Source organism: Castor canadensis, chromosome 17 (genome assembly GCF_047511655.1).
Source record: "Castor canadensis chromosome 17, mCasCan1.hap1v2, whole genome shotgun sequence".
In the NCBI taxonomy this organism is placed as follows: domain Eukaryota; kingdom Metazoa; phylum Chordata; class Mammalia; order Rodentia; family Castoridae; genus Castor; species Castor canadensis.
The window spans coordinates 9,542,552-9,565,973 of NC_133402.1; the positions used below are offsets into that span (position 1 = coordinate 9,542,552).

The window sequence follows — 23,422 nt, forward strand, 5'->3', positions numbered from 1 at the left end:
CTCGTGAACTAGAATGGATCTCAGCTGTCCTGATTTTAATCAAGTCCCCGATACACCTACTATCTGCACTATCTGTTAAAGCCTAGATGTTGTGGTTCCAACAAACCTCTTCCTCTTCTTAGAAAACCACTAATTAAGTCTAAGTGCTCTGGAAAAAACACAAGCACACCACTACCTTGCAAAGACTAGCCTTGTGACTTATATTAAGCTTTGCAAAGCTGCAAGGCACACTAGTGATAAAAGAGTCATCACCATCTTCTTCAACTGCCACTGGCCATTCAGAGGACGTCTCGTTTACAAGGGGCTCTGCACCTATCGCCCTGCTTCTCTGGGCAAAGGGCTCTTTCCATCTTTCCTCCATTGGGCACAAAGTTTGCTCCCTGTCAGTGCTCCCCCTGTCCCTTCTGTCCATGAGGTCACAAAGTAAAATACCTCTGGACTCTCCCCAGACCCTCTCTCTTGTGAAGAGCAAAGTCCAAAGCCAAGTCAAGTGGTCTGCTTGGACGCTCATCGCCATGGCATTTAAGGCCCTACCCAGGTGCATCCTGCCTCTGTGAGTGAAGTGACGCCCTGACTAAGTTGGGCTGCTTGCCACCTAAGGGCTCAGAGGGATGTAATCCTCTAGCACTAAACATTTTCTTCTGGGCTACTTCTAGGAAGGCCTTTGACACGGGTGTTTTTTAGCTTGCTTCAGTGAAACCGACAAGATACGATTACAAAACCTCATCCACAGCACTCATAATTCAAAAGGCCTGGAGTTTGATAGCAAACCTGAGGAATCAAAATTAAATTTTACCAATCCCTCCCCAAAGAAATTCCTTTGAAAAATAAATTACACCCTTAACTTTCTCTCAATTCTAGTATCTACCTACTCTTCTGACCAAGTAACTCACAGAATTCCAATCAATCTGAAAACTGTTACAAAATCACAAACACACTAAAAGGAAGGAAAACAAGAGAAGAACCATTTACACTTCACCATTACTGATTAGCATTATTTAAAGGGATTGAATTTCAATCTCAGTTACACTACTTTCTAATGATTTGAAATGCCTAATTTAAAAAAAAAGTGGCTTAAAAATTACGTATGTACATCAAACTGTAAAGGCATTTGTTTCTTTGTGGGGAGAGGACGGATGTTCATCCACTTCTTACGTTCAAAAGACATCACTCTCATCGCACGACGATCTTTGGTCCACCTAAGAAAGATGGAGTTCAGAAAAAAACAGACACACAGGCAAAAGGCACAACATAAAGGGAGGTACGAAGCCTGTACGTGAGGGCCAGAGATTTCTCTTTCTCAACACTTCTAAAAGAAAAGCCTATGATTCTATTATCTTATTTCCCGTTGATAGTATAAGCATTCCCTAAGAATCATAAACAAATTGGTAAAACAGGAAAAACACTACTTTTAAATTCTTAGCTGCTAAACCTCTGCCCTTTGTTTTGTCATTACACCTGACATAGTTACTTTTCTCTCTTGTTTAAAGCCTTAACCTTTTTTCTACCATGTATGATTTTACACCTATGAGACAGGCAACTGCAAGGGGGCGTTGTGTCTGGCGCACGATACTTACGAATGCCTTGCTTTTGCACTACAATATTTTCTGTTTTTGTCTGGTTCAATGACTTGACCATTTCTCAGACACTGAGCACACACAAATTTTATCTTCATATTAAGAGATCCAGGCATTATTTGATTGCCAAGTACCTTAAACAATTAAAGATCAATTTTAATAGGAAACCAGTTGGGGGGAGAACAATGGATAGACAAGTTGTACTGCATGGGAAACAAAGTTACAAATGTAATCCATCTCCTTATTCCAAGATCCCCAAGGCCCCAGACCCCAACTATTTTGCCAAGTAAGCTACATTGTTAACAGATAGTGTAGGTGTCTAATGTTTTTTAATGATAATCAACCAAAATGCAAACCTTTTTTTCCCCACATAAGAATTACTCAACTTGCCGGGTGCCAATGGCTCACACCTATAATACTAGCTACTTGGGAGAATCAAGGTTTGAGGCCAGCACAGGCAAATAATTCACGAGATCCCCATCTCCAAAATAACCAGAGCAAAATGGATCAGAAGCATTGCTCAAGAGGTGGAGCACCTGCTTTGTAACCATGAAGTCCTGAGTTCAAACCCCATTTCCACCCTCCACAAAAAAAGTAAATAAATAAAAAAGAATTATTCAACTGATTACTAGACTGAATAAACACTAAATAACTGAGCTTTAAGTGTAAGCTGCACCCATCAACAGCCAACACCCATCAGACAACTGCAGAGACCCCAAATGCAGAAAGAGCACAAGAGACAATACCTGAGCTCCAGGTAGGGTTGCTTCCACATCTCGCCAATACTGTTTAGATTCCTGAGCGATCGCATCGTGTGAGATCCCTGGGAAGGGAACAACCCTTCCTTTAAAATCCACACCTAACAACAGCCCGCCAGTTGGCCTCAGTCAGACCTAGAGACCCTCAACTCCCAGTTAGCCTTGATCTCCACCATAATGAATCGACATCATATCCCTCTTTTCAAAATAGAATATTTATAGATTCTCTTGTCTCCTGAGCAATAACCCCGAAATCCATGCTACAGTATGAACAATTAATTACATGAAACCACACTCAACACAGGCAACTGTGAAAGTGAAAAGCTTTAAAGCTTAAGACACACCCCACAGAGCGCATGAGTCAGATGAGAAGTGGGGGGTGTCTCCATCATACCCGTCGGTGCTTGCAGCTCGAGGTTCTCAGGCCCATGGAGACCCACCTGTTTCATTTTGCATGATCCAGACTTTCAGTTCCACAAGACTGTGAGCATAAAAGCACTCATCTTCCCGTAAGCAGCCATATCGCACCTCGTGTCGACACAAATCAAGCTGACACTGACTACGAAAAGAACGTATTTTGGAGTATTTTACTGTTGTCTCTCGCAAAATGTGGACAAGGCACCTGAGATGAAACAGAGTGACATTTTGATATTGTTTGGGCATAGTTTTGAAAAAAGTATGTACACAAAATGTCACATTCTACACTGAGGACCCATTTTAAACATCTATCAGAAAAATAAATTACTATATGTGATTGGTAGACTAAGGTGGAGGGATGATTAAATTTTAAGATTAAAAAAAAACCCTGAATGCATGCCATAAAAAGCTACAAACCTGTATTAAACAATCAATTTAATAATGTATTACTTAATTCCCAGTCAAATCTAAAAGACATTTTAAAATAGTCACTGTTCTTCAAAACACCAACAGAAGGGCAGAGGGCACACCTGGGCAGATCCACTGCTCGTTGTTTTGTTTTTTGGTGGGATTGGGGTTTGAACTCAGGGCTTCGCACTTGCAAAGCAGGCACCCTACCCATGTAGAGTTCCATGCCTCCAGTTCATTTTGCTCTGGTTATTTTGGAGATTGGGTCTTGTGAACTGTTTGCCTGAGCTGGTCTTGGACCTCAGTCCTCCCAGTCTCAGCCCTAAGGAGCTAGGATCACAGGCCGTGAGCCACCAGCACCCAGCCGCTAATGGTTTTATTTGGATCTAAGAAAGGAATGTATTTTGCTACTACAAAAAGTTCGGAAGCACCAACATACTTATTGTCTTCAAATTCATGCTTTGTAACCGGGTGAGAACAAGCAGCAGAATTATCTTTATTTCTTTTACTTATCATTCTAGGTTTATGATCAAAACATTTCTGGAATAGAGAGAGAAAAGGATTATCAGACAAATACAAACTCTGAATTTTGTGCCAAGGATATTCCTTAGTGTCAGTATCTTTACAAACATGCATTTTATGCTTGTACCAATTAATATTGAACGTGAAGTCTTCCCATCATCCTTTGTGATGACAGGAATAGCTGTTGTTTACTGAGTGAGCACTTCTCATGGGCCAGGATCTGCCAGTCAGCAAGGACCACCTTTGATTCTGTTTTGTCTCTGACATGGTGCTGGGAAGGGATCCCAAGGCCTGTGCATGTTGGGCAAGTGCTCTACCTCTGAGCTGCACCCCCCTGGGCACTACCACCAGTATTATAGCAAAAAAAAGGCCTGGAGAAAGCACCTCACAGAGGAATATAAACTCTCCAAGGTGTTCTTGGAGAAGTCTGAACACGGTAAGGTGGATTTTCCCGTTGCCACCAAAGAAAGCCTCGCGACTGAATGCCCCTTTTCTTTCCAGGGTCCACACATCTATTTCTTCTTGGCAGTAAGCAAACGTGCAGTGGCCCGAATATCTGCACTCCTCTTCTGCAGCCACATCTGGAAAGGCAGGGAGGAAAAGAGGGTGAATGATGCGACTGTCTTCCAAAGCAAGCACTATTAATGGCACTTATGGCATCATTTGAATTTTTACAAGAACCCAAAGCCAGCTTCAGGCCATGATCCAGTACCATGACTCTGGGTGGTTTAGTCTTCAAGACTAAACGGCTTTTACCGCAGACAGCAGAAAATGCTTTGATACACTCTGGTATTCCATGTGAGGTCAAAAATCATTTTAGGGCCACCCAAAGCTCATTCAGATGAGGTGGTGGGACAAAAATGACAACATCACATTCTCTCCAAAGCATATCAAACACACAATAGTCTCCAAGCCCAAGGTTCTGATTCTGTGTAGACGAAACTTAAAGTCGCAGAGTTTTCTGTTTAAAACCTGGTCAGAGCCCTGCTTCCCTAAACAACTACAAAATATACACAAGCTATTAAAAACCAACACCAAAAATAACAGAGAAAAGACTAACTTCTCAATCCAAGGAACTTGCTAGTAACTCCATAAACATTTGTAGTAACAGTCAATACTAGACTCCTCAGAATAAATGCAGCAAGCACTCTTACTTTTGTAGTGTAGACCAACTGAGTAATTATGGTATGTACCTTTACAGATGTAATATGGTCCTTCATAATTTGTTTTTGTTGGTCTTGGACGTATTTTTTTCCATGATTTATCTTCAACATTCTTTATCCTACCAATTAATATGTCTTTCTTACATTTATGATCTACATTAGCATGGTAAGTGAAATCCATTAATTTAGGGCCTGAAAAAGAGGTAAAGAGGACTGCTCAGGTGCACAGTTTACAGGATAAACACTGACTGCCATTACCCCAAACGCTCAGCAAAATGTGGTCAGGCTGCTGAAGCACAGCTCTGCCTCGTGTGCTGTTTGCCGGACCACACAAGGTTCTATTCCAAAACAGACCCTTCTTTAACTACTAGAGAAATAATGTGGATAAGAATGGTTTTCCTTTTTGGCAGTACTGGGTTTGAAAACTCAGGGCCTCACACTTGTTACACAGGTGTTCTACCAGCCCCGATAGGAATTCTGACTAATACAAGTGAAGGACGGTGAAAGAGCCAATTATGCAAAACTAAAGAAGGGAGGGAAAGAAAGAGAATTGAGTCCAGAACAGAACTGCTTATGTTGCTTAATTTGAAGCTAATCCAGAACTAACCACTTCATCACACACTGGTCTTACAATGCTTTTTTTCTAGGTCTTGCTCTAATTCTTAAGCATATAATACTTTGAACATGAGGAATTTCATAAAGTTTCAGTAAGTTTTCAAAATCAAGTAAACAATCAATTCCACATCATTCTAGAAATAACATTATAGCAAGTAAGAGCAGCGACTTATCCTATTGGACTCCAAAAAAGTGCTGCTTCTATGTCAGAATTCCAAGAGGGGACTGAAAAGCCACCACAGTGGCAGTGTTCACATGTAGTCACAAGCTCTGAACTAGTTGAACCCTCTGCAAGGGCTTGTTTGTTCCAACCTGATTTCACGAAGCAGATCTGGCAAGCTTGTCTCAATTCATGGGTTCCTTCCAGGGGGTGCCTCGGAGTCACTGAGGAAGACGGCTTAGTAATTGAACTTCCAAAGAAATTTCCAAAATCATTTCTAGGTTGACTTGAAATTCCCAAGAAACTCTCAGAAGCAAACAAACTTCCTGGTCCATTCATCTGCAAGAAGAATAAGAAAAACAAACAAAACAAACAAACAAACAAACCCAGGCAGCAAATATTGTACCATCTCTAGAGAAGGTAACAAATTCACCTGGAGAGTAAATGAGACCAGGACTACCTCTCCTTAGCTCCTTTCCCCTGCAAACTGTCTTTCTGAACTGCCTTTCTTCTGGTCTCTAGCCCCACCCCCCCTTTGATCCTGTGGGCGGCTAAAAGGAGCGCTGAACTGGTCTGCCTCAGTGCACTCATCTCACATGCCCTGGTCATAGCTCCTCCTTCGTTCCCGCTCTGCCCGAGCCGCTCACACCGTCTGCAATGGTGATGAATTTGCTATGGCAGATCCAGTTTTAAAAGCACAGCATCTAGTCCAGGACGCTCAGGTGGGCCTGACCATATTGCTCTCCACGGCGCACAGAAACCAAGGGAGACTGTCATGGTCACTCTCATAACTCTGTTACTTAACTACAAGGCCTAGGTTCAATATAAGCGACGTAGTTACAAAAGAGGAAGTGGCACTTACAAGCAAAAGGGAAGAATTACTGTTGTTAAGCGTTGTTCCCTCTCTAGAAGTTGAGGTGGACAGATCTAAAATAATAAAAAAACTTCAACAGACCTTTTCACTCTAATCATGTGACAAGAGTGTCAGGGCTTAGCAGCTGACTGGAGACGGCGCCCCACCTCCTCTCCCCATCCCAACTCCTTCCTAGAAGCTTTCTTACTCATTTTTGACAAAGTGGGGTTCTGGGGTTTTTTCCTTCCTTCTAGAAGCTAAGGGTGTAAATAAGCCTTAGCTAACCAAATTTAAACAAAAAGCTATTTTCAGAGAAATAATCTAAGGCAGAGCCTACCAAGTGGGAATGTTAAAAATCTAAGAAAATTATTGAAATTTAAAATGGATGAAGAGCCTGCCTTTGAAGTTATGAAGCAGGAACTCAGCGCAATGTTAACACCAGGCAGTTTCTTTCTGTGTGTTCTCCTTAGTCGACCAACGACTACCTCCTCCCTGCTGTTCTATCTCCCACAGATTTCAATCTCTTCAACTCTAAATCTTTAAATCGGTCTCGATTTTTGCCCTTTTAATCACATAACAGTCTCAGAAAACGTGAACACTTTTATCATTATTAATTATAGTATCTATTAAGGGCTGTGAAAGTAAGCTGAGGGGTAGGGCGCATGCCTAAGGCTCTGCCTGGGTTCAATCCCAGCACCACACACACGTACAGAACAATAAATAAATCAATGCCTGAACATATATTAAACCAGGATTACAGAGGCAGGGGTCAGCATTCCCGTGAACTGGAGGACATCAGGCACGGTTTTTCTGAGCTCAACCCATGAAGGCTAAATAGGCCCAATAGTTTTCATTTTAAATTAGTATTTTTCCAGTTCAAAACTTAAAATCACAGCTGTCACTCAGGCAGCCCATTACCGAAGAACGCATTAACAGTCACCTCACCCGTTCTTCCCCAGTGCCACACACAGGCTACCCCCATGCCTTCAATCCCTATCAGAATGGCACAGTAAGTCAAACTGAATCAAAATGCAAGACTCAGTCTTTACATTTCAGCTACAATGAAAACAATTCAAGTACCTACTAACTAGAGAGAAGTAACTACCAGACACACATATTCGTTTTTAGAAACTGCAATTGTTTACAATTTAGGCTAGATTCTTACCTCGTTTGGATTCGGTCAATGAAAACGAATTTAAAGAAGAACAAAAATCTTCTAAGGATGAGGTCAAAGGCGGATACAGCTCGGCAAAGGAGGGCGGAGGGGCATACCTCGCACCAATGGGCAAGGTTCCGAGCAGAGATGCCGAGAAGGGCAAGCTAGGAGTGACGCTGGCTGGCGGGAGGGGTCCTCTGACCAGAGCTGAAGGCTGGAGAACAAGAGAGGCTGCAGCAAAGTTCACGCATTGTCACAGTTTAGCTGAACTCCCTTCACTACCAGCATGTGAGAGCACATCCCTACGCTGATCATGCTGTGTGACAACGCTGAAATCAAGGTCAAGACCCATTAGAAGAACTGCAGCTAACCATGGAGCTTTCTGCTTTTCAAGACCCGTTCTTAAGAAGAACTGAGACAACATGCAACAATACATTAATCCACATGTCACATTTGTGTTTCATCTAAAAGTTCTTTAGGAGCCCCACCCACCCTCCTGGCTTATAAAAACTTGCTATATTAAGGAGGAATTGGGGGGGAGGGGAGGGGAGGAGGGGAGGGGGAGGGGGGAGAAATGGCCCAAACAACGTATGCACATATGAATAAACAAATTAAAAAAAAAAGGAATTGTGAAAGCTGGGAGCCAGTGGCTCACGCCCATAATTCTAGCTACTCAGAAGGCAGAGACAATCGCAGTTTGAAACCAGCCCAGTTAATTAGTTCACGGGACTCTAACTCGAAAAAAACCATCACAAAAAAAGGGGGCTGGCTAAAGGTGTAGGCCCTGAGTTCAAACCCCAGTACCTCAAAAAAAAAAAAAAGAGGCTGGGGGTGGGAAAAGTCTAGAGCATGGGACCTCTTTCTGGAGGTGTGAATTCACAACTTCCCAAGAACAACAGAGCTGTAACTTTCCCCTCGGGATTCAGAGGTGTGACATGGGCGCTTCCACACACTATGGAAGCATCCTAACTACCTGCTGGACATTCACAACCGTCTTGATATGTCCCACTGTGACTGCCATTGCACAGAGGACCCTGGGTCCTAAGAGGTAAAGTATCTAGCCCAAGATCCTGGAGCTGGTAGGAACCAAAGCTAGATGTGTTGACCTATTATAGACTATGATGGAGTCTTCCCCGTCAGCTCCAGTTGGACACTGCCTATTTCACAAGCTCTAGAAACCAGCTTAGAAATTCTCCCTATCCTCATCATCCCACTACTGCTGCGATCTGAATACACTGTGCTGGCATCAGGTCTCACCCCTGTAATCCTAGCTACTCAGGAGGCAGAGATCAGGAGAATCACAGTTCATGAGATCCCATCTCGAAAAAACCCATCACAAAAAAGGGCTGGTGGAGTGGCTAAAGAATAGACCATCTGCCTAGCAAGTGCCAGACTCTGAGTTCAAACCCCAGTACTACCAAAAAAAAAAAAAAAAAAAAAAAAACACCTTATGGCAGAGGTCAGAAGACATTTTATATGAAGGGCTAGGTATTAACTATTTCAGCTCTACAGCCACATGGTCCCTGTCGCAAGCAACATAGCCAGCATGTAGAAAGGATGGTGTGACTGTATTCCAGTGAACTTTCATGGACACTGAGATTTGAGGCTCATATCATTTTCACATTTCACAAAGCATTCCTCTTTGAAACTATTGTAAGAATGGGGGAGGGGGATAAAGGAGAACAATGGATGGGTGGAGTTAACTAAGATAGATTGTGTGCACTTTTGTAAATGTCACAATGTACCCCCAGTACAACAATGATATGATACAAAAATAGTCTTCTGGTTCTTCTCTCAACTATTTAAAAATGTTTAAGAAAGTCCTCAGTTTTCGGGACACAAAAGCAGGTGGCAGGCCTGATGTGGCCCTGGCAACAGTTTGCAGGCCTCTGTTTTACCTGATTGACAGAGAATGTCCTTGAGCAAGGGCAAGTTTCTTATCCATAAAACCCTTTTCCTTAAAAGTCAAATGTCTACTCTCTTTTCTGAGGCAGGGTCTTGCTATGTGGCCCAATCCTCAAACTCTTGATCCTCCTGCCTCCTAAGAACTGGGATTACAGGCATGTACCACCACATCTGGCTGAAATACCTATTCTTTATTAGACTGTTACATTTACCCTTTCTGACCAAGAAAAAGTGACTAATTACTAGATAGCACATTCCTTTCTTTTCTTATCTTAAAAATGACCAGACTGTCCAGTTGCCACCAGAGCAGGACAAAAGTAATTTTCAAGGTAAAAAAATCCAAGATCAGCCTAGACTACCACAAAAGGATCTAGCAGGTTCTATCACAAGTTAAAGAGAAGGGGATCCAGACACTGACACTCACCATAACAGCGTCCCCACTCTCAGGGGCAGAATCCAGGAGGTCATCTATCTCATCTCCGAGCACCATATCCCCATCGTCCAGGAAAGCCTCTGTCATAGGTAAGGGGATCTTCCCTCCATTCGCCAACACTGCCAATGGCAGAGCGCTCTCCTCCACTTGCAGTGGCAAAACAGAAGTTAAGGGCATGATGGGAACGGACGAGGGGAGGGAGCCAATGGGAAGTGCTTCGTGCCTTGGGGTTGACAGATCTGTAACACAGGTGGAAGCATGTCACCCCTGCTGGGCCCTGACATGATGTCAGTGTTAACAGCATTACAGAGACACAAGGAGCAGGTGCAATTGTGAAGCAATCACGTCCCCATGCTAGTCACCACACATGGTATTTCTTGACAATACTGCGTACTACAGTCTACAACTGGCACTTCACAGAGTGTGAGGATGACAGAGAAACATACCCGGCTCAATGTCTTCCACGGAAGAGTTCACAGCCTAGAAGGTAAACCAGCAGTGAGTCATGTTTTCAGCAACCAAACCACAAAGCAATTTTAAAACTCATCTTGAGAGTCTGCATACTAGCACAGAAACCTGACTCCTTCCAACTACGAACTGAGAGATGAAAGGAATACTGAAGCTTTTACCACACATGCTAGACTAACAGCAGAGCACTTATTTCTTCTCTTTTTCCTTTTTTTTTTTTTTTTTGGTGATATTGGGGTTTGAACTCAGGGCCTCACTCTTGCTAGGTAAGGGCTCTACCACTTGAGCCACTCCACCAGCCCTTTTTGGTGATGGGTTTTTTCCAAGACAGGGTCCCAGGAACTATTTGCCCAGGCTGGCTTCAAACCATCATCCTCCTGATCCCCGCCTCCCCAGTAGCTAGGATTACAGGTGTGAACCACCAGTGCCCAGCTCTCTTTAGTAAGCACAAGGCCCTGAGTGCAAACCCCAGTGCTACCACATAAATAACTAACTCTTCTTCCTTCTTTTTCTTTGAGGAGGAATGTAACTATACTGCCAAGGCTGTTCTCAAACTCCTGGGCTCAAGCAATCCTGCTCAGCCTCAAGTAGCCTTGAGTACCACCACTTCCTTCTAGTGGACCAGCACTGCTCAGAGGCTGTTCAGCAGGACACCAGGGACTAATCCAGCCACCGCTCCCTCAACCCCTCACAATGGCCGTGGCACCCTAGGAGCCCCAAGAAGACTTGCCTTAGATTTAAAAAAGTAAATTTATAATCTTTTTAATTTCTTAATGTTTTTTATCCAAATGTCTCCAAAAATAGTATTTGGCCCTAAACCACATTTTTCAAATAAAACCTAGCATCTGTTCTCCTCCTGTAAAACACTCCACTGGAATTCAGGAACTGCTGGTTAAGACTAAAATGTATTGCTTGAGTTCTTTGTTTTCTTTTTTGAAGAGTCAGGAAACTATGGCCAATTACATGTTTGAGAAACCAAAGAGGCGCACACTGAAAGTACTAAAAGCAGAACTGCCAAGGCTTCTATCCTTCCTTTCCTTGTAAGCATGATTCTTACAGAAATAACACCTTTACCTTAGTAGCCCCGTCCCCAGGAACTGGTTTCAATGAGAGCTGAAATAAAATAAAGACAGCAATATAAAAACAGAACTGAAGAGAAAAAGAAAAATAAATAAAATAAAAAATCCAGAACTGACTCCAAGTTCTGAAACAAAACAGAACCTGAGGAGGGTATACCATCTTACCTCAGCTCTAACATAAGCTTTCCTGATTTTAAATCCCAATTTCTGAGCTAGCTCTTGAGTTAGTTTTATTACATGTTCATCCTGAAAAAGCCAACAAGTGTAATCAGTGGAGCTCACACTGCTAACCGCGCAGGACATTGAGAACAGGCAGGACACTTGCTGGGAGTATCAACCCCAAAGGAAGCAGGCTGCAGGCTGTGTGCAAATGTGACCCTTTCGAAGCCACTCCACACAGGAGCAGTCAACCACCGTCTGCCATGGGACAGAGGGACTGAAATACAAATCCCATACCTGAGGCACGGCTAAGGAACATTTGGCTACAGCATCATAAGCCTCTTTGTATCTTCCTAGGTCACTTAAGGCCTTAGATTTCCGGTACAGAGCCTTGCAGTTACTGGCGTTTAAGCTGAGCACAGCATTGCAGTCTTCTACAACTTTATCGTGGAAACCCTGGTGTGCAAGGCCAGAGGAGAAAGTCAAAACCATACCATTTACCTCTCCCCATGCCTTCCAAATGTGAAAACAAATTCAAAACACATCATATTACCCTCCCCTAAATCAAAGTTGGTGGTGTAACTTTTCTTTTAGAATTATCCTTGGCAAAGATTTCAAATGCATGAAACAGAAATAACACCATGAATACCTAAGTAATCGCCACTCAGATAAAGCAAGTGTGAACATGTGGGCCATGCGGGCCCCAGATCTCCAAGAAAGAAAAATGTCTAGACACGCTAGTGCCCCACAGCCACTCCATCCTCTCCTCCTCCCCTCTGTGGCTGCCTTTAGTGGACTTCATTAAAACTGTCAATTTTTTTTTCTTTTTGGTGGTACTGGGGTTTGAACTCAGGGCCTCACACTTGCTAGGCAGATGCTCTACCACTAGAACCACTCCCAGAGCTCAAATGGGTGACTATGGGAAACAACCACGTGCTGTATATGTTGAGAAGGCTAGAGGAGGGCTCGGTGTAGCTCAGATACAGAGCACTTGGCAGAACTGGGGCTTGAACTCAGGGCGTCTGGCTTGCTAGGCAGGTGCTCTACCATTTGAGCCACTCTGCCAGCCCTTGTTTTTGCTTTTCTGAGACAGGATCTCGCTGTATAGGCCGCCCTCCAACCCCCTGCCTCGGTCCCCCAGTGCTGGAACTACAGGTGTGCACCACCATGCCTGACTGATCTTCAATGCTTTCACCATAAAGAAACGATAAATGTTTGAGACGATGGATATGCTGCCAGACTTGCACATGACATAGTGTACACATATTCGTGTTTTGAAACACTGCAGGGCACCCACAGACGTACAAGTTTGATATGCCAATTTATAAAAATAACATATAATGGAAGGCAGCTCTCAAACAGCTAAGTGAGGAGAACACCTTAAGGAAACAGCCTGGGTCTCCATGGACGGGCATTAAAAAGCTTGGCACCAACATGAGTGCTTTTCTTCGGGTCAGGGTAAGATTCTACTCAATGCCGACAGTGAAGCTCAGAAGCTCAGTGGGGGAGGGGCAGGAAGACAGTGGAGAGCTGAAAGGGTTCAAAGCACACTGTGCACCTACACAGAACAGCCACAGCGAACCCCCCCATTATTAATGTATGCTCATTCAAAAAAAAGAAAACATTTAACCCCTAAAATTATAAGCTCATCAAAATACTATTTTTTAAGCTGAGAAATATGAGAAGCTTGAGCTAGTTACTGTTTTGTGGCTTATAAAAGCTGCCTGAAAGGCATAGCTGAATCCTGACTGAGAACTGTGGTGCAGACTCTGACAGGCACACTGACCTGAGTGACTGTTGTGAGGTAACTTTTTTATAAGTGGGCAAACTCCCAACAGCCACATCACATGGGAATCTTCAAGGACCAGTAACTAAGGAGCAAATTACATTTTTAACCCCTAAACATTCATCTAAAGCTGAGTTTTGAAAGCCTTGCACCACACTGAAAGCAGTGAATATACTTTTCTGTTTTTCTCTTTTGGTGAACTCAGGGCCTTGCACTTGCTAGACAGGTGCTTTACCACTTAAGCCACATCTCCAGCTGTTTTCGCTTCAGTTATTTTTTGAATAGGGTCTCTGGGGCCAGCCTCAGACCACTATCCTCCTATCCATGCCCCCTACCATAGCCGGGAATACAAGTATACACTACAACACCCAGCTTGTTCATTGAGATATGGTCTCACTAACTTTTCATCTGGGCTGGACTTAAACTGTAATTCTACCAATCTCCACCTTCCAAGAAGCTGGGATTACAGATGTACACCACCATGCTTGGCAATATGCTTTTCTTAAAAACTCAAATTAGAGGCTGAGGGCATGTTTGCCGTGGCATTTGTAAGCCCCTGGGTTTGAGTCCCTAACACCAAAAAAAAAAATGTGAAATTAGGAAAAATGACTTTTTATTAATGTTTTTATTAATGTATTGCATCATTTCTCTTTAGAAATAGTGTCTTAAAAATGTCAACTCACACTGGGTACCAGTGATTCCACCTGTAATCCTAGCTACCTGAGAGCTAAGATCAGGAGGCTCACAGCTCAAGGCCAGCCCAGGCAAATAGTTTTCAAGACCCCACTCCAGAATAACCAGAGCAAAATGCGCTGGAGGTGAAGCTCAAGTAGTAAGAGTATTGAGCTCAAACCCCAGTCCCACCAAAAAACAAGAACCAATCAACAATCCCAACTCACCATATTAGAATAGCAGGCGATACGATTTACACGTAGCTTTTCAATGATTTCTTCAGGGATCACAATGTCTTCAGACTTTGCATAATCTGCTATGTTCAAGGCTTCTGTGTACTGGCTTACTGAGCTATTCCAATCTTGGTCCCGATAAACATCATTTCCTTCATTAAAAAGATTTCTCACGAGAGCGCGCAAATACACCTACAAAGAGAAGGTGGCCTCGATAAGTGCTGTCCAAAGCAAGATAAGGCCAAGGAGATTTTCATGTTTGTGCTTAAAACTTCAGCAGAAAGGCAGAAGGGCCACTAGGAAACTGGGCAGGCGAACCAGGGGACATTCTCCTGCTTGCCTCTGCAACAGACATGTGTGACAGCTCCAATTCTGTGCCGAGGGCAAATCGCAGCAAGGGAGGCCTCAGTCACAGGCCGTGTTTAATGTGGCGGGTGCCTAGGGCCCTGCTTAGCGGGCACACGAGTGTGTGGGTGTGGAGTGTAAAATCTAGGAGAAGAGCAGGATTCTTTCTCATTTGTGCGTCACCAGGGAGGCTGGACAACCCCACACTTCGGGGGACCATTTGTATTTCTTCTTTTGTAAACTATTTGCTTGGTCATTTACTGATTTCAGAGAGGGGCCACCCAACCATTTTCTCATCAAGTAAGTATATGCATTCATTTGGGAGGTACAAAAGTTTTTAATTTTTAATGAGACGACATTTTAAAAGTCCTTTACCAACACGACATCTGATAAATACTCAACTGTTTTGGTCCCTTTTTCTGACCTCCTGTCTAAGCTGACCAGGTTATTAAGGAAAATGGGACAAATCAACCATTAACAACTGATGTGACTTGTGACAGGCCACTTAACCTGTGTGGCCCCAGTTCCCCAGGTGGCTTCGGTGAGTTATGTCTGTGTGGAGAGATGGAAGGAAGCAGAGACAGCTGAATGGAAGGGGAAGGAGGGACGAGGCACAGAAAAATCCTTGGAAGCACCTGGTCCCTCAGAAACGATAAAGAGCAGGTGACCTGCCTATCTGCAGTCCAAGGCCCAAGAGCTGGCCTTGTCTTTGTGTCTCACTGGCCAGTTCACTGCTAGCTCTTCCCTCAGCTGACCAGTACTCTTTATTACTGTCAGGAGTCCTCCAAAATAAAAACGGAACCCACTCCATATTCCCTTTCTCCAACCCCACTCCCCTTGCTCTTGATAAAATGCAGGGCAACTTTCAAGTGCCTCAAAGATAAACCAGAGGAAAGACGACACAGGACAACTGTCCAAGTGCGCACCCCAAAGGCTGGCCTACGTGGGAGGGGTTGGCAAACCTTTCCTGCGAATGCCAGATAGTGAGTATTTTAAGCTTTGTGGGCCACGTGGTTTCTGTTGCAAATGCCATGTGGCACTAAAGGAGCCAGAGATAATACGTGAACAGCTGAGTATGGCTGGGCTGTTCCAATAAAACTTTATTTGTGAAAAGGGGCAGCTGGCCAGATCTGACCCACGAGGCCAAAGTTTGCCAACCCCTGCTGTAGCATACAGCTTCCAAGCCACTGTCCCGAGGCAGACCGCCCTGGGATCATTACCGCATATTGCTCCTGGGTCCCTGGATATGACAGCGGAGACCTACAAAGAAGAAAGAAACCAACTGTGATTATCGAGGTCCTGTCAGAGGGTGCTCAGCCAGAAGTCATCTCAAACTGTCGCTCCATTAGCTGCTGTAGCCTCCAAACACAGTATAAAGACATGTTTCTCCCTTGCTGGACTGTTTCATGTGGCTGCAGACACGAAGAAGAAATCTAAGCTAGTCCCAGCACAACCCAGCCCTGTCCTCCCAAATCCACTTCTATTAAAAGAAGGCCTAATTCTCCAGATGCCAAAAAGGTTAAAAATAGGACAGAACTACTAACACCATCTGACCCGATTTACTTTAGAATAATGTCTCCTTCCAGGAAGGAGCAAAGAGGTCCTGCTGCCCTGACATGTCTCCTCAGCCCAGGGCCATCTGCCACTGATGCCCTTCCTGACAAGAACGTCTGATCACAAAAATTCCTCTGTGCTGCCAGATGTGCACTTCAGTTATTTGTTATTCACTGGGGCTGTTCTTAGGAGAGTAAGTTCAAGTTTTTCAGTCTAATATTTTGGGAGCTACTACAGGATCAGTAACAATAAGATCCACTTTTGGGGTGGGGGTGGTCCAAATAATGTATATACATGTAAGTACATGAGAAAATTTAAAAAAAATGAGTCTAGGACATATGATCATAGCCAAGTAAAAGGAAACTGAACAACACTGCTCTTACTGTGAGCAGAAAATCAGCTCAGATGTACAGGTCATTGTTTAAAAGTCAATCTGACAAAACTTCCACTAATTGAAATGGGACAATTTGAGCTCTAAGAGAAATATTACTGAGGTGGATTTTTAAAAATATGTATATCTAAATTCATTAAATTCTCTGTAGCCCAAATATTAATTTACAATAATTAAGAAATACAAACTTTTACTGGATCTTCTTCAGAGGATGCTTAGAAAATAAAACCATTATTTTCAAAAGCAAAAAAAAAACCCACTTCAGAACACAGAATGCTGCAAAGGACAAGGGAAAACCGTGCTGGTGTGGAAATGTATCATTTCCCACCAAACTCAGAGGACCTGTTAAGCGTGACAGAACAGTTCTCCCGGCCTGCAAAATGCAGGGCCACCTAAGCAAAGAATCAGCAGGGCGGAACACAGGAAACGAGGCGGCAGCGCTTACTGGATAAACTGCAGTCCTTCCTTGATGTTCTGCTGCCTTTTTCTTCTCTCCTCGGACACACTGGACATGTTACCCCACACATCCGCTTGCTAAGTGAGCACTCTGCAAGAAACAAGGCACACAATTCCACGGGGCACCCCAAGCCTGGACTGCCATGAAAGCCTCAGCTGGAGGCCCAAGAATGACTTGCAGACACGGCCGCCTCCAACCTGGGGCTAGGGACACCAAGGGCCACAGCATTCGGTTTTCACTCTTCACAGCTCAACAGCTCTGCAGATCCTGTATGTATCTTCAAAAAGGCTCCGTGAAAAACCATTTCACCCCCTCTCCTCCTCTGGCTCCAGGTCTCTCTCCTCCATGTCTGCACACATGTGTAAGCCCCTGCTGGAACAGCCCCAGCCCTGCTTTGCTTCTGGAAGTTCTCCAGGATCCAAGAGCTTTCCCATCCGCCAGCCTCCCAGGAAGTCTAGCCTCCTTGTCCCATCTCCCAGCCTCCCAGAGAGTCTGGCCTCCTTGTAAACAAAGTCTAAACTTCCACAGATTTTGTTACACAAACTTCAGAAATAATCCTCGCTGGCACAAGTAGAAGGTACTTGCACTGGAGTTTTCTGGACAGTTAGGGTAGATGTCAACAAGTGTCAAACTCACCAGGCAGATTCCAGCAAGATAAAGAGCCCCAGAGAAGAGGCCTGAAGGCAATGTCAACTCCCAACGTCCTAAGCTGGGGGCTCCAGTCCCAGAATTCTACACCAGAAAATTGCTTATTTTGTGGTAGGAGTGTGGGGGGGGAGGTCCTGTGCACTGCCTGATGTTAGCAGTCTCTCTGGCCTCTCCCGACATGCCAGTTGCACCTGACCCCACCTCACCCCAAGGGATGTGACAACCAACATGTCTCCAGATATTGCCAAATGTCCCCGGGCAGGTCGGGGAAGAGGCACAGCACCACCTCCAGTGGGAACCCCTGAGATCGAGTGTAAGCAGGCACGGCAGCACATAAACCGTGTGTTCAGACACAGGTGGCAGAAGGGAAATTTCACCCCGACTTCAAGTACGCAGCTGAAAAGTTTTCCTTTCCATCTTGCCCTCCACACATAGGCTGGTAACTGACATTACTCCTTCTCACCTCTTCAACGCTGCCAGTTCCAAACATTGGTACTTCAACTTAAAAGGTGATATTGTACTGAAGTGCTTCTATGAGAAAAGACGTCTGGCATCTGCTGTAAAACCTCTGGTGACTTCTAAAGGGAGGGACAGCACTCCCTCGCTTTGCGTGTATTTGAACAGTCCAGAATAAAAAGCTTAAGAACCCCATGACACAAAGCAAATGGCACTATTTCTGGAATTTGCTTTTAAAATAGCTTCACCAGCTGGGTGCCAGTGACTCACACCTGCAATCCTAGCTACTTCAGAGCTGAGATTGGGCGCTTTAAGGCCTGCCTGGGCAAATAGTCCAAGAAACACCCCCCTCCTCCCCCACCCCGCAATCTCCAAAATAACCAGAGTAAAATGGACTGGAGGTGTGGCTCAGTGGTACAGCACCTGCTTTGCAAGTGCAAAGCTCTGAGTTCAAACCCCAGTCCCACTAAATAAATAAATAAAATAGTTTAGCCAAAGGGAGAGAGGGGTAGAGTGGGAGGAAATGAAGCAAGAGTGCCAGAAACATGGACAGCTGCTCCAGCTGGATGGCGGGGTGTGGGGGTTCATTCTGTTTGCTTGTGTGTCCCTAAGAAATGGTATCTTTCAAATCATACTTGTGTGTGTATAAAGTTATTTAAGAAGGCACTATATTTAATTAAAAAATTAACTCAATATCAACCAAAAAGAAAATGGGATGAGTACATTGTACTGGGATTTAAAAAAAAGTGAGGAATAAAAGTGTCCGTAATATGACCCTGTTTATTTTTTTAAACGGGGGAGGGGGAATGAGTGCATACATTAGTATTTCCTTTTATATAATGAAATCAGTCCTGTAATCTGAGCTACTTGGGAGGCAGAGATCAAGAGAATTGCAGTTTGAAGCCAGCCTGGGCAAAGAGCTCAAGAGACCCTATCTCGAAAAAACCCATCACGAAAGGGCTCAAGGTGAAGGTTCCAAGCCCCAGTACCACAAAAAAAAAAAAAAAAAAAAACCCAACATGAAACAGGGCTGGCAGAGTGACTCAAATGGTAGAGCGCCTATCCAGCAAGCATGAGGCCCAGAGTTCAAACTCCAGTGCCAACAACATCAACAAAAATTTTTAAAGAAAAGTCTATGTAAAGCACATGTGAGGCCTGGATTCCATTTCCAGATTTGCTAAATAAATAAAAAGTCATGCACCCCAGCTCTATGATAGGCAAGAATGAAACAAAAACATTTCAGCTCTGAAGGTGAAGTAAGCATGGAATTTCTCCTTCTGTCACCGAGGTCCAAATATGGTTTATGTGCTACAGTCTACGTAGCCCCCTCTGGGGATGATGACTTAAGGGATCACAGGCTTGTCTCTGCTTCATTTAAAATAGGACAAATTTCTCTTCGGTTTGGGGAGGGTCTGAGGGGTGCTAGAAGCCCAGAGCAGGGCCTCACGAATGCTTAGGAGCTGAGTGAGGAAGGGCAACAGGAGGACCCCTGCTCTCTCTAGCTGTGCATGCTGGGATGGGAAGTCACCTGAGGCTAAGAAGGGCCTCCTGGATAGTGACAACCCACCAGCCTAACAGCCTTAGAGCCATCTCCCAGAAAGTACCAGAACAGTTAGAACTTCACCCTCTCCCAAAGAGCTGACCACTCAGGCAAGTGAGTGAAAAGAGCGAATGCAGACAGTCCAGCAGCACTAAACACTCCCTCCCAGGACACAGGCCACACTGAAGAAGAATGAGATGGACATGTCAAGTTCAGTAATTTCTAAAAATTTCCCAAAATCATTTATGAAAATTTTCAATTTCATAGTAAACTTCTTTTTCTTCTAGTGGCAGTGACAGGAAAGGAGTACACTTTAAATAGACTGAAAGCGGGTCATATGTAGAGCGAGAACAAGGACAGTGAACTGTCTTTTTAACAATGGAGGCCACACACCCATATACTACCCATACTCTACAATCCATATTTTCTGAGGCTGGGTGTGGTGGCAAACACCTGTAAACCCAGCACTCAGGAGGCTGAGGGAAGAAGGTAGGGAGTTCGAGGCCAGCCTGGGCTACATAGTAAGAATGTCTCAAAAAAAAAACAACAACAAGAAACAAAGTATTTTAATAGGACAGTAAAAAGGAATGTGTCCTTTCCAACAACTGCCACATCTGACTACCAACCTTGTTCCCAGCCTCTACCGTGTGCTCCAGAGCTACCTGGTGGATCAGAGCGTACTTGGCGGTGGAGCTGGCTAGGTGAGCCTTCGTCTGTGTAAAACTGATAGGCACAGGCACTGGTGGATGCCGGCGAGAACAGGCGTGGCCTGTGGCTCAGACAGCCATTTCCTGGTTGGGATGTGCACTACAGTTATTTGTCACTGATGGGGAAAGCAGGGGACACTAGGTACTACTCTTGCAATTTCCTGTCATCTATAATTATTTTCAAATAATAAAGTCAGAAGCGCTGTGCACATGCTCTTTCTGTACAAACTGGGGTTCTTAGCGTGTCCCTCGTGTCACATTTGCACAAGTACCCCCTGTCAGAGGTGATTCCATGTCTGCACCCACACCAACGGTTCCACGATGCAACTATGCCACAGCTCAACCAGGCCCTGGGGACAAGCAGTCTCTGTTCACAACCTTGAAGGCTCACAGACCTCCCAAGTGTAAGCTGCATTTCTGAGGACTAAACAGCACGCATTTGTTCACTTTGCCAGCTCCTGTCAAGGTGTACCAAGTGACACTGGCACCAACAGTGTAAGAGGACCCCTGCCTCACCACCAAAGAACTACCGAACGTGCTGTCTCTGCCGCCCAGGCCAGTGAAAAAGTGAGAGGTGGCGAAGCCTGCCTGAGTCACTCATCAGTAAGGCTCCCTGCGACCTGCTCCTCATAGCCTAACCTGGCCCAGCCTGACCAGGTGAGCTTTCTTACTTATGGAACACTCTAGAAATGATGCAAAACGTACTACTCTGCTGCTGGTGCACTTACTGCGCACCCATCATTTCTTCGTCTATTTGTGCATGTATTTGTTTGTCTTGCTATGTGCTATGTAGTCCAGGCTGACCTTGAACTTGGGATCCTCCTGACTGGGCCTCCCAAGTGCTAGGATTACAGGCGTGGCCTCCACGCCCAGCCTAATGGCAATCTTTTGACTTTGGTTATGGGAACTTTGGACAGTGAGGTTTTTTTTTCTTTTTTGGGGGGGGAGGGGGAAGGGAGGCTGTGGGGGTGTTGTTTTTCTTTTTATTTTAAACATTTCATTTTGAAGTAGCTGCATTTATCAAGACTTTCTTTTATGTCTTCTGGAGTTTGACATACTCAGAAATATCTTCACATCTCTGAAATCATAAAACACTTCTCTGACGTTTTCTTCTAGTACTACTTATGGTGCATGCCACTTTACTAAAAGAAGTGATTCATGAAAATATACATGGACTAAAAACCCATCATTTACTAAAAATTCCATCTCTCCCATACTGATATGCTTAAGGCCACATTTATCACAATCAGGTCTGCATTTCTAACTTGTTATGACCCTAAGGCTAAATGCTTTCCAGGAACCTCACCCTTGGCCCCCTTTCCCCAGTTCAGTACTAAAACCAACTTTAGCCAGTTGCTCAAGCCAGAACCTCAGTGTTGGCTTTTCTTTCTCTTTCACTCCACATCTAACCTGCTCACAAAGCCCACTGGCACTGGGCGTGGTGATACATAACTATAATCCCAGCGCTCAGGAGGCTGAGGCAGGAGGATTGAGAGTTCAAGTTCCAGAGCAGACTCTGTCACCCACCCTGTTTCCAAAAAAAAAACATGCCAGCCTCTCTCACAACCTCCTCTGCCCAAGTCACACCATCCCCACCTGGATCATTCAATGGTACCCTTCCCAAACTCTGTTCCTAGCTCCATCCCCCACCCCAACCCCAACCCCCTCCCTCATTCATCTCCTACACTAACAGAAGGCCTAGAGCTGAGCACCATAGCACTAGCCCACCATTCCAGCTACTAAGGAGGCAAGAGGACCACAAACTCAAGTCTAGCCTGAGCAACACAGGTCTTTGTCTCAAAACCAATCCAAGACAAAACAAAAACACAATTTGGTTACTGTACTCCTGTTTAAAATCCTTCAGTGGCTTCCCAAGACACAAGGAATAAAATGTCACTTCCTTACCAAGACCTGTGTCCCACTGTCCCTCCAGGTCTACCTGTGAAGCACCTGTCACCCTGGCCTTCTATGGGTTCCTATACTGATTCAAGTAGTCCACACTCTGAGCCAGGGACCTTCCTGTCCCCTCTGTCCATGGTGCACTTCCCAGTCCCCACCGAGCTAGCTCAACTTCATCCTGGAGTCCTGGCCTTCCTTTACCACCCTGCATGCACCAACCCCACCCTCACCCACTACAGGCCTAAGCGGGAACCTTGTCTTTCTCAGTACTGACTGTGTGAACATGTCTGGGTCCAGGTGAGGAGCCAGCTGGGTGCAAGAATGAACAAAGTGGCCCAGTGGAAAGAGCTACACCACACACAGTTCAGGGGCTCAGAGCTGCCAGGTGGGACTGTTCACAGAAGCAGCAGGAGGAGAGGAGGGCACCCAGAAGAGATGACTGCAGGCAACAGAGCTGACTAGGGGGCTCCTGTCCTTTGGGGATCAAGGCAGGAGTGCACCAATAGTGGGAACCAATTGGAGACAGCAACAGAGAAGAGCCTGAAGCCATACGGGACGCCTCAAGGGGGACGCCTCAAGGAGCACCTCCGTGCCTTTCCTTCACCCCCTTCTCCCTCAGTCAGAAGGAATGGGATGGGCGGGGAGGAGGGTAAACAATCTACTTCAAGAAGAAACTCAGTTAAGCAGGAGTCAGTTTCATTAAGATAACTCAACTTTTGGGATCAGCTGACAAGATTGCTAGTCATCCGGAAGTGACTTAAGAACACAAAGTACCCTGGCTCTTCACTAATTCTACGTTTAGTCAATTCCTGTTCAATGATGCACGTTGTCCTAAAGTCTAGTACAATGCCAGCAAGGGGACAAAAGTCTTCAGATCCAGCCTGTAGCTCCATTAGAAGACCCCAAGGAAAGTGAAGTGCAACTGCAACATAATGAGGCCGAAACAGTGGCTCTGATGACACCTGCTGCACTCAGTGTTAGTCATTCAGTCCTGATAACTGTAACAGAGCAATGACAGCCACCCCAGATGAGAACTAGGCAGTCGCAGCGCTAGACTGTGC

General features: G+C 44.8%; 1 protein-coding gene across 5 annotated transcripts in view; it reads right to left on the reverse strand.

Annotated features, from left to right (window-relative positions):
* The window catches only part of Zc3h7a (zinc finger CCCH-type containing 7A), a 35,378-nt gene that overhangs the window by 6,911 nt on the left and 5,045 nt on the right, over positions 1-23,422 (reverse strand). For 3 of the 5 annotated variants that reach the window (XM_020167255.2, XM_074059813.1, XM_074059814.1), the window contains exons 2-19: positions 17,100-17,201; positions 15,930-15,969; positions 14,359-14,556; positions 11,971-12,129; positions 11,680-11,760; positions 11,510-11,548; positions 10,414-10,447; positions 9,959-10,206; positions 7,639-7,843; positions 6,483-6,547; positions 5,773-5,959; positions 4,876-5,037; positions 4,067-4,263; positions 3,600-3,700; positions 2,776-2,957; positions 2,324-2,400; positions 1,578-1,711; positions 1,094-1,199 (exon numbers count right to left, since the gene is read on the reverse strand). In XM_020167255.2, the coding sequence (XP_020022844.1) occupies positions 1,094-1,199; positions 1,578-1,711; positions 2,324-2,400; positions 2,776-2,957; positions 3,600-3,700; positions 4,067-4,263; positions 4,876-5,037; positions 5,773-5,959; positions 6,483-6,547; positions 7,639-7,843; positions 9,959-10,206; positions 10,414-10,447; positions 11,510-11,548; positions 11,680-11,760; positions 11,971-12,129; positions 14,359-14,556; positions 15,930-15,969; positions 17,100-17,167 (2,283 nt within the window). In that variant the 5' untranslated portion in view covers positions 17,168-17,201. Of the gene's footprint in view, positions 1-1,093; positions 1,200-1,577; positions 1,712-2,323; positions 2,401-2,775; positions 2,958-3,599; positions 3,701-4,066; positions 4,264-4,875; positions 5,038-5,772; positions 5,960-6,482; positions 6,548-7,638; positions 7,844-9,958; positions 10,207-10,413; positions 10,448-11,509; positions 11,549-11,679; positions 11,761-11,970; positions 12,130-14,358; positions 14,557-15,929; positions 15,970-17,099; positions 17,202-18,222; positions 22,078-23,422 lie in introns of those variants that run through there. The other 2 variants (XM_074059812.1, XM_074059815.1) reach the window with 2 other exon arrangements.